The sequence below is a fragment of the Arachis hypogaea genome, chromosome 2 (assembly GCF_003086295.3).
Source record: "Arachis hypogaea cultivar Tifrunner chromosome 2, arahy.Tifrunner.gnm2.J5K5, whole genome shotgun sequence".
NCBI classification, from domain to species: Eukaryota; Viridiplantae; Streptophyta; class Magnoliopsida; order Fabales; family Fabaceae; genus Arachis; species Arachis hypogaea.
In genome coordinates, this window is record NC_092037.1 from 57602845 (window position 1) to 57614676 (window position 11832).

An 11832-nucleotide genomic window follows, 5' to 3' on the forward strand; every position below is an offset into this window, starting at 1 on the left:
ATTTTAGAGTAGTGCTACGTTACCAACTTTTTATCTGCCAAAATCTGCCAACTTGAGTTGGGCTGGACATGAAGTCCATCTACTAAATAAAGCCACATCTAAATTAATCATGGTTTAATCCTAATTTATCACGTGTTGGTAATAGTTGGCAGATTCTCTTTTGGTAACGTATACTTTTCCTAAATTTTAATTAAAGAAAAAGGAAAACAATACAAAAAAAGATTTAATTACACTTAATTAATTATAAAAATAACTTATTTACTTAGTATTTTTAATATATTAGGTCTTTTATTTATAAAATTTAAAAAAAAAACATCTAGATAAATTCGTACTATATATATATGATTCCTCATAGATTTTTAAATTAAGTGTTTTATGAATTCACATGCCCAAAAATAATATTTTTGAAATGACTTAAATTCATCTAAAAGTTAGACCATAATAATAAAGATAATTTTAATCGTTAGACTCTATTATAAAAAATATATATAATATAATATATATTATATAAAAAATATAATCATTAAAATCACTGAAATACTGATATTTGACCCCAAAAAAAATTAAACATTTTCCCATAACGATAAACGACTTACAAATATTTATGAAGTGCCTTTTTCATTAACAAAGATGTTAGCACATTGAGATACTGTAAAGAAGATAATATGTTAGATGCAAACGGTAAAAAAATTGTTACGAAAAGAAAGGATGGACGAAAGAATTTTCTGCTATTATTTTATGGCAGTCGTTTTCAACCCCTACCACTAAATGTTCTACTCTACTCACTTTTATTTTCGTATTTGTCTACTTCTCTGCATGTATACTATACAGACAGACACAATAAAATCATAAGAAAAAGAGAAAAAGAAAAAAAAATCAAGGAAAGAACTCTTGTTAATTAATTAAATTAATTTGACAAGCCCCTTTTTAAACCCGCAGCCGCCCAGAACAGCCACCCAAATTGCAATCTCTCTCTCTCTCTCTCTCTCACTCACTCACAGGAAATACCATCAATACATACACTATACACAAAAAAAACACTCCTCCAATCACCCCCCAAGAGAATCCCATAAAAACAATTATACCATCATCATCAGCACCACCATCAACAACATCAGCAACATCTATCATCAATCAAACAAGAAGAATAACAAACAAATTAAGCCATATTCCAGCAAATGTTCCCACACTTTCTTCTTCTTCTTGCACATCAGTACTCCTCCCACTATTTCATTCCTCTCTCTCCATCTCTCCCTTGACGAGGAGTTATTACCCTATCCAAACCCATTAACAGCCCTAAAAGCTGAGAGCGAGTGAGTGGGACAGCAAAAATAAAAGAAAATTAGAGAAACCAAAGCAATAATCCACCAAGAAATTAATTAAGAAAAAAGAAAATGTCTCTTGAAGAGTCTCTAAGATCTCTCTCCCTTGACTACCTCAACCTGCTCATCAACGGCCAAGCCTTCAGCGACGTCACTTTCCAAGTCGAAGGCCGACTCGTCCACGCCCACCGCTGCATCCTCGCAGCACGCAGCCTATTCTTCAGGAAATTCTTTTGCGGCCCGGACCCTCCGTGCGGCCTTGACCCGGTGGGCGCTTCCAGGGGAAGCCCGGGCCCGACCACAACGGGCTCGTCGAGGGCCCCGGCGGGGGTGATCCCGGTGAACTCTGTCGGTTACGAGGTGTTCTTGCTGCTTCTTCAGTTCCTTTACAGCGGCCAGGTGTCCATCGTGCCTCAGAAGCACGAGGCCCGGCCCAATTGCGGTGAGAGGGGTTGCTGGCACACGCATTGCACCTCAGCCGTTGATCTCGCCCTCGACACTCTCGCTGCCGCTAGATACTTTGGCGTTGAACAGCTTGCATTGCTCACTCAGGTCTCTCTCCTGTCTGTTTCCGAACATCCATTTTTCTCTCCTCTTTTTTTTTTTATATTTATTGTTATTGGAATGGGAACAAAAAGGGACGGAGGCGGGGAAACTTGGTTTTGTTAGTTGTTGGAGTCGTTTATTTACCAATTGTTTTCTCTTTCTCTCTCTGTCTATCTGCCTCAGTGTCTCTCTGATTTTCGTGACCAGTCGTATGTTTTTCTGGGTCTTGGGAATTTGGACTGTTGCTTGCTGCAAGAATAGGAAGGTCTGGTTTTTGGGAAGTGGGAATAATGGGTGCTTTGTTTTCCCTTCCTTTTCATTCTATTTTATTCTGATTGATTATATTTTCTCTGGAAAAAAAAAAATCTTTGGGTTATGATGGGTGATTGATGGAGGTAGTGAACTTGGATTTGGATTCTGGATTTTGCAGCCGTTGGTTTTATGATCCCTCAATCCCTCCGATTTAAGTAATGATCTTTGAAGCTTCTTATTTTGTTTAAACTTGTCTTCGGCCTTCTCTTATAAAATAATTATGTTTGTGTTGGTCAATGTTAGTTTGACGTCCGTTGATTTCATGCGCCATATTTTGGAGACCAAAACATGAAAAAGGAAACAAAGAAAAGAAAGTTTTACTCGAATTGGTGTTTATGTTTCTCAACCCGTTACTACCCATTACGATGCACTCTAAAGTTTTTCCAAATTTAGATGCATGATGATAAACATTGGATCCAGTCTTGTCTTCCACACACCAAACAGTGAAGCACCCACGAGATCTTTCCCAAACGCACTCACTTTCCTCATTTAGGTTCTTAGCATAAACCACATCAAAAGAAAGGTTCTGCCTCTTGAACGTAATTCCGGCAAACACATCTATCAAACATCCCATCTCATACTCTCCCCTTCCCTTTATTTTCCATTTTTTTTGTTAAACCAAATTATTCCATACATAGAATGCATTATTTTCTTTCTTATAAAACATATAAAACAAACGAAAAATATTACACGTATTCTATTTCTATTAGTCTTGATCTCTTATATACTCTTTTCATTTTTGTATTAAAAATATAATAAAATAAAAAATAAAAAAATATAAATACCCTTTCAAATAATGCAAATTAGTCCTCTTACCTGGTCAAAAAATTTTTATAAATATTTTAAATCTATATATACAGTGATAGTAAGAGTAAATAATATATTTTAACTAGTTGGATGTATAATAAAAATTAGTTACTAAACTAGTTGATAGTATAAAATATATATTAAAAATAAATTAAACAACAAAAGTATTTATACATGATGATTAATTTAGTAATTGATATTTTTGTATATATTTTTTAATATTTTTATGTAGCCTTGTGATCATTCTATGGCTGTAAATACCTATTATTAACAATGCTAGCTTTATTTGCAGAAACAACTAGCAAGCATGGTAGAGAAAGCGTCAATTGAAGATGTGATGAAGGTACTGTTGGCATCAAGAAAGCAAGAAATGCAGCAGTTATGGACAACGTGCTCCCACCTAGTGGCCAAGTCAGGCCTCCCACCTGAAGTCCTTGCCAAGCACCTCCCAATCGACCTCGTTGCCAAGATCGAAGAGCTCCGCCTCAAATCCTCCCTCTCTCGCCGCTCCCTCATCCCATCTCCGTACCACCACCCTCACCACCACCACCACCATGACCTCACGGTTGTCGGGGACATCGAGGACCAAAAGATTCGCCGGATGCGACGGGCCCTCGATTCCTCTGACGTAGAGCTCGTAAAGCTCATGGTGATGGGCGAGGGTCTCAACCTGGACGAGGCTCTTGCCCTTCACTATGCAGTGGAGAATTGCTCCAGGGAGGTCGTCAAGGCCCTTCTAGAGCTCGGCGCTGCGGACGTCAACTTCCCGGCTGGACCAGCAGGGAAGACGCCGCTCCACGTAGCTGCTGAAATGGTGTCCCCCGACATGGTGGCCGTTCTACTCGACCACCACGCCGATCCTAACGTGCGTACTGTGGACGGCGTCACCCCTCTGGATATCCTAAGAACCCTAACCTCCGATTTCCTCTTCAAAGGTGCGGTTCCTGGTCTCACACACATTGAACCCAACAAGCTAAGGCTGTGTTTGGAGCTCGTTCAATCAGCGGCACTCGTTCTTTCGCGAGAAGAAGGGAATGCAAACCCTCCTTCTTCAGCAACAGCAATATATCCTCCTCCACTTAGCACCGATCATCAGGACCATAGTGGGAACTTGGATTCGAGATTGGTGTACCTTAACCTTGGTGCTTCCGGTTCCGGACAAATGGGTAGTGGTGGTGGTGACGAAGATAGTAGCAGCCACAGTAGCCATAGCCAAAGAGAAGCCATGAACCGTCATGGGTCGCAAGGTGGTGGATGTGACCCAACAATGTACCACCATCATCACTCTCATCATGACTACTAAATCTTCCTGCTACCTATAACATAGAGGTATACTATTCTGCTATAGCTAGCTTCTTAGCTGGCTCGAAATTTCTGAAAAATTTCTGACATGTTATGGTTAATTAATTTAGGTTGGTTATTAAAATTTGACAAGGACTATAGAGTACCTAAGGGTCGCATTATTTACTCTGTTTCCGTACTATCTTGGATATCTAATGTTTTCTTTTTGTTAAAAAAACATTTCTTTTTATAAAATTACCAAAGAGTTCGAGTACGATGGTAACGAAAATAAAATTCTATATTTAACTACTTAACTTTATTTCCAAAATTCAATGTTGCATTATTTTTCTTATATTCAATGTTATATATATATATATATATATATATATATATATATATATATATATATATATATTATAACGCTAAATTTTAAAATAAGAATACGTACTTTTATATATTTTAATATTGTAAATTATATTAATTTAAATTTAAGTTTATTTTAGATATTTGAGATATTTTAATTATAAATTTTATTCAGGTAAATCATTTATTATTTATTATAATTATTTGTTTCAAAATTTGTCTATAATTATTTTACACCATAATAATTAAAAATATGGCTTACTTTTCAATATATAATATTTTTTTTACATATGGTGGTGTAGAAGGTGAATTGCACAAAAATTCGTGATTTACTGAGTTATGGTGAACTAACAATTCATCGGGAGCCAAATTATTTTGCATAATTTGTTTCAGTGTTTTACAATTCGTTCCAACGAATTCCTTTTAAAAATATTTTTAAAAATATAAGAATACAATTCATCTCTACAAAATTTCTTTTAAATTCTTTTAAAAAGTATAATTTGTCCTCGGCATATTGCTTTTTTATTTTCTTAAAAAAAACATACAATTTACATCTAAGAATTGCTTTAGAAAAATTTTTCAATTCTTTTCAGAAGTCAAAAATAAAAAAGAAAAAACAAAAATTACAATTCACTCTAGAGTTTTGTTAGTTTTGAATTTGCCCTCGTATTTTCAAAAACACAAATAAATGGCAATGTTTGGAATTTATTTAATTTTATATAATATAACATTTTTTTAGTGTCATTCATTTATTATGATATCCTTGTATTTTAATATATATTTTATCTCCAAATTTATTTTTTGATTTTTTTATATAAACTATTAGATCTATAATCTAATAACCTTAATGGACTATAATTAGTGGATCATTAATGTGTGTGTCTAGCGTTATACTTCATAGATATCTTGTTAGAACAATGTTAGGGGCAGCAATATTTGTAATTGGTGGCCATTAATTAGCCATCAATAATGATTTGATGGTGTGAGATTGGTGTAAGATTTCATCCAATGGTTCACCTTTCTCTCTGCTGGTTACATGCTGGCTAAAATACAATAAAATTGCTGGCCCCTAAACTTTTCCATCTTGTTAATATATGCTCTAAATACATATTTTAAAAATATTATAAAAAATATTTGATTAAACTTTTTTAAATTAAATAAAATTTTAAAATATTATTTTGAATAAATTAAAATTTAAATATTTATATTATTATACTTTTATACGTGTCTTACTACATGAAAACAAAAAGAGATAGATATTAGAAATTTTATTTAACAAATTCAAAATATGCATCTATTTGATTTTTAATATAGTTATAAAAAAATTATTATTTAGAGAAAATGTTTAAATTAGTCATTGAAAAAATATTCATTCTTCAAATTAGTTTTTAAAAGATTTTTTAATCAAATTTATTTTTCAAATATTTTAAGTTAGTCATTTTAGTGCTTCTGTAATTTCCATTACTAAAGATCAAAATTTATTGATATAACACGTTAAATGATATTACAACACACATCTAATAGTCCTAATTAATGACTAACATGATAATTTATAAAATTATATCAAATCAATCTCAAATCGAAGAATTTCAATGTCCCAAGTTTTTTCTTCAATTAAGTTTTGATTTCATTTAATTTTATAAACTTATTATACTAATAGTCAATTAAGATTCTTGTGTGTGTGTTGTAGTATTACTTAACGTGCAACATTAATAAATTTTGGCGCCATCAACAAAAAAATGATAAAAGAACTAATGTAATTAATTAAAATCTTTTGAAAATAAATTTAATTAAAAAAATTTTAGAGATTAATTTAAAAAATGAATGATCTTTTACAAATAAATTTGATTATTTACTCTTATTATTTAATCATTTATTTTTTTATTTTATATTGAGAAAAGGACATTGACCATGATACTATTGGAGTGATGAATGGAGCTGAAATTTGTTTTCTTTTTGTCAGTTTAAATAGTAGTGTTCACTAAGTCCTCTCTCATGACTCATCAGTTACTAATTTTTTTTTCTTTTCTCTGTGGTGTTTTCTTTTGTAGGCCTTTCAATTGGTCACCATTCGAAGTGTGGTTTCATAGGAGAACGGATGATGGATGAGGATATGCGACAAGGAGAATCTAATCAGTTTAATTTTTATCTTTTCGACTGTATAACCAGCAGAGGGGGTGCCTGGAAGAGACCCAGGTCAATCTTTTCAATCTTGCTTCACCTGTCATCTTTTTTTTTTCTATGATGATTATTATTACTGATGATATGTTTAGCTAATGTCACGGCCAATTTAATTAATGTGATGATAATTATTTTGGCTCCTTTTTGTAATTTCAATTCTTGTCCAATCACCTTACATACACCACTACTTTAATTAGTTTCTTAAGTTAAAATTAGTTTAATCTTGTAACTACCATTTTATGGTGTCCTTTTGAGTCAGACTTGTTTAATTTGAATATGTCAATTTAATTAACTTATATATTTGATTATATCAAGACATAGATAAAAATTTACATACATGCGATTATCTTAATATAAAACTAATATATAAAAATGGTTAAATAATTTTATAAATAATTTTTAATTATTAATTTTACATAAAAATAATTAGATGTGAATTTTTGTATGCTGCATGATTTGTTTTTGTTAACGCTATATAATTTTCTTTATTGATCTGAGTAGCCATACGTGTATGTAGGCCATTGATGGTAGGATCCATCGGCCAGGCTTTTCTGTTTTCTTAATTAAAAATGTGGTTAAGGACAAATTGATTAGTTGTCTTGCTTGAATGCAACAATGAGTGTGACCACGCACACATACATGTCAAGTTAAATAAAATTGGCACTACATATATTCTCTCCCTTGTAATTCTCTCTTTGTCCCTTGCCTTTTTTAGGTCTCTTCAGAGAAGGGAAAAACAATCTTTACAGCTAAATCACTATTACATCTCTATATTAGCAATAATTTCTTTACTTATTGTTATTTATTTTGTCTACATTCATAATTATTAGAGATGTGGGTTTGGAAATATTCTTGGGATTTATTTATTTATAATTTCTTCCATGCATATAGTTTATGTATGTGTCCAGAATCTTCTAATAAATAATGTCTAAATATATTATTGTAATATTGTCTCAACCCTAATAGTTAGTAATTATGTACTGATATTCTCAAAAATATTTAAGAGATAATATAAATCAGTCTAAACTCTAAAATTAATTTAAAATTATTTTATTTAATATTCATTAATTATTTCTATAATAAATAGATAATATTAGGAATAATAAGTATGATATTCTTTTTTACAATATCTTGTGCCAAGTTTTATGTCTCTAGAGTTAATGTTATTATATTTCTTAAGAACCATATGTGTGTGTTCTTATTTACAATTATTGATGCATCTTCTAGATAAACTTTATATATTTCTTTCAGTGTATATATACCAATTGCTACTCTTGGGAAATAGTTTCCTAACACGAACTTCCACTTCTATTATTACTGATTCAGTTATAGAAATATGTATGGAACGGATTTTGCATCTTCTCAAATGAGTTTTATTGAATTTAGGGTAGCTATATTTTCTTTGTTTATCACTTTACATGTTTTCTTATTTTAGGATTTGTACTTCAATTTCGTGATAATTTTATGTGTGTTTCAGATAGAGTTTAAGGGAGTTCGATTTTTCAAGTAGCATTATTAAGCCATATTGGTCGGTCCTATGGCTAAAATTACATTAATCTGCTGTATAAATTTTGAAAATAAAATAATACCATATTTGTTACTTTAAAAAAATGGTTTGGATTCAATATACATATCTATTAATTAATTTCCTCATGTTAATACTGTAGCATGCTTGTTATGTATATTCTGCATTAATTTACGCTCTACATAATGATGATAACATAGTAATTAATGAAATAATTTATACTACATAAATTAGATGTTAAGTAATTAGGTTATTTTTAGAAATAATTTTATAATAAACTCTTGAATATGAGTTTCTTAACTAGGATTAATAATTAAAGTAAAGGTTTAGCTAACATGTGTCTTGAAAGCATAAGTTAACGATCGATATTAATTAAAAAAATTATATAAAAAATATAAAATTTTAATTTTATATATTTATTAAAATAAAAATTTAAAATTTTTTATTAATAGTAACTTTAACTTCTGTATTTTAGGCACATGTTAGTTAAACCATTAAAGTAACATGTATTGTGTATTGAAGATGGTATAATATGTTAGTGTTCCACATGTCAGGATCTTTGTTCCCACTCACTGCATGTATAAAGTAGTGACATTTCTGATGTAATGTTCTAAGTTACTTTTTAGCCATCGAATTAAATGCTTAGAATTCATGTACTTATACTTATTCCATGACAATTTAATGTTTATATATGAACATTGTCTGCTTAGCTTGATAATTTGTAGGACATATACATGCATGGACACTAACTAGGGTTAAATACATGATTTTAGACAAATCTCAAAAATGGTTGCAGTACATAGCATGTCTATATGCCTTTTTGTGCCAACACATAGTGCATATGCTCCTTTCCCTTAATCTAACGATACTACATATATTTATAAAAAAATGTTATTTGTATATAAATATATGTAGTGTTTATTTATTTTTAATATATATTTTATACAAATAATTGATTTTATATGCCGATTTGTGTCAAAGGATTTTGCTTTACATTATTCAGCTCCCAGAAGCTCATATTCGAAATGCTTAGCAAAATTAAGACGTATATCTCCTTGCATTGTAGTGGGGGATATAAATGGGAGTACTCATCACCAACCTTTTGGATAGTGATGATAATGGAAGTCATGAATTAATGGTCTAGAAAGATTCAAATAGTAGTTCCTCCTTCCAATATGCCTGTCTTTTTCACTCTCTTTTGTTGTATATATAGTGTTCATACAATTTGCGCATTGTGTCTGTTCCGATCCTTTGTTCTTGTATACATACTTGATTGGAAACTTGACTCTCATTCCATCATGAGAGGGACTTCATATACATATTTGATCTTCTTATTCACTAAAGATATGATTCTTTTAACGACTCATTAAGTGTATATATATCAATTGTAGATTATATATAAAACTAACTTATCATAAGATTACAAATATTAGGTCAAATGTCGCATGCATTTTTGAAAGAAAAATGTTAGAGGGTGATATTTTTTATCATCAATATTATTTAACACTTACCTGACACTATTTTTATCTATTAAGATTTATGATTTAAAGTGTATTATTTAAAATTTAGTAATTATAGTTTACAGTAATAATTTAATCAATTATTGTCTAAAAATAATAAATTTTGTTAATTATGTAGCAATACTTTTTTGAAACATAGGAGAGTTAATGTTATGTTACAACTTAAGTTTTACGCATCATTGCAATTTATAAATATAAGTGTGATATGTAATATTATGTACTAAATTTTAATATATCACTACTAGAGAAATTACTTTAATTTGACAGTTGTTTATTTTGATTTTAGTGATAATTAAAATAATTATTAATAATATATTTATTGACAATTAGACATTAATCATCTTATGCTTTATCGTTAAAAGGTTTTAATCAATAAAAACTATTTTAATGACAGCAAAAATGATATAATTGTTATTATAACATATAGTAATAAAAATAAATAAATATATAACTATCACAAAAATATAAATTAAATAAGATATATAATAGCTATTATGTTATTATTATTAAAAATAATTTTTAGTGTAGTGTATAAAACTGAGTATATAACTTATGTGTTTTTTTAAAAAAATTATTATAAAATATAAAATTATTTATGTATTTTTATTTATTAGTTTAAGTTTTTATAATAATCTGGCGATTCTATGACTTTTATTTATAGATATTAATTTGTTTTTGTTCCTTTGTTTTTTTATTTGTAGCGTGGTATCACTTATAAATATCATCACAACAAGACAACTGAGATAGTTAACATTTGACAAATCTGATCTTAATAAATATTTTAATTCAAAAAAGAGCTAAAATTATTTAATGACTAACAGTTTATAACGTATAAGCAACACCAATAATACAAGATTTTTAGAGTTTAAACAATTTCTTTTGGTAGAAAAATTATGGGACAGAAATGAATCTTTTTAATTCTTTTTCTCAATTATTGTAAAGTACGACATTTTACTATATACTTCTTAAATGGAATTAAAAAAAAGTATGTAAAAAATATATTAAATAATAAAAAAATTACAATTAAAAAATAATTAAAAGAATTGAAAACATCCATTCCAGAAAAAAAAAAAAAAAAAAACTACCGAAAGAGTAGACATCGAGTGAATAATGATATGATTTTAACCCCGTCTTCCATGGGCATTTTCCATACCTTTGGTTTAGTATATACCTCTTGCCCTTTGTTGGTCACCCAAAGTAGTAACACAAGTTGAAAGCATATAATCCAAATCAATCAAAATCAAAATCTCTTCTTATATATCCCACTTTTTGTTTTCTTTTTTCCTTTTTTATTTTTAACATTTGCATCACCAATCTTCTCCTTTCCTTCTAACAAAGCAAAACATGTGGTTTTCCGGCTTCCACATCTATCCCTTTCAATAATTCTCCGCAAAATCTGGTTTGCAAATTCCATTGGCCTAATCAGTGCTGACGTGTAAATGCAAGTGTATGACTTAGCTTGTGCATAATTGCTTGCTATTGGTAAACTATATTATCATGTTATTGTTAGTGTATATACCAAATTAATTGGTGGTGTCAATTACCTTTTTATCCTCCTTGCTCTTTTTCTTCATTGTTAGACATATCTTGAAAGTTCATATATCTATCTATTATTATATAATAAATAATTAGTACATATTTTTTTCTTGACAAGTGTACAACTTTTTTATTAGACAAGTGTATAGCTTATTTAGTTGCCAAATGGCAAGATATAACAAGTAATAGAGTAAGATATTTAGGTAAAAAAGACTTTACAAATCAAATAAATACAAACTATTCAAATTATTCAAAACATACTACATTAACTTTTTTCGAATATCATTTAAATAGCCTGTTCCATGTCTTGAGAAGTAAGCATTTTATAAAAGATATATCTTTATTATCATTTTCTCCTCCATCAACTTCACGCAGAACCTCTAAAAAAAAAAAATTAATTTAGTAACTAATGTCAATCCAAAAAAATTTTAATGGTATT

The 11832-nt window shown here is 29.8% G+C and overlaps 1 protein-coding gene across 1 annotated transcript; it reads left to right on the forward strand.

Moving 5' to 3' along the window:
• Positions 1-893: 893 nt before the first annotated feature.
• On the forward strand, positions 894-7120 carry LOC112744731 (BTB/POZ domain and ankyrin repeat-containing protein NBCL). Its single transcript, XM_025794434.3, has 3 exons — positions 894-1874; positions 3280-4316; positions 6683-7120. Exons 1-2 carry the CDS (start codon positions 1395-1397, stop codon positions 4288-4290), a joined length of 1491 nt encoding a protein of 496 aa, XP_025650219.1. The 5' UTR covers positions 894-1394; the 3' UTR covers positions 4291-4316; positions 6683-7120.
• The last annotated feature ends 4712 nt before the right edge of the window (positions 7121-11832 follow it).

Bases quoted from the DNA above. Each gene is read 5' to 3' on its own strand.
- LOC112744731 (XM_025794434.3), top strand. From the start codon at position 1,395: ATGTCTCTTGAAGAGTCTCTAAGATCTCTCTCCCTTGACTACCTCAAC. The intron at 1,875-3,279 runs GTCTCTCTCCTG...CTTTATTTGCAG, and splicing joins AGCTTGCATTGCTCACTCAG to AAACAACTAGCAAGCATGGT.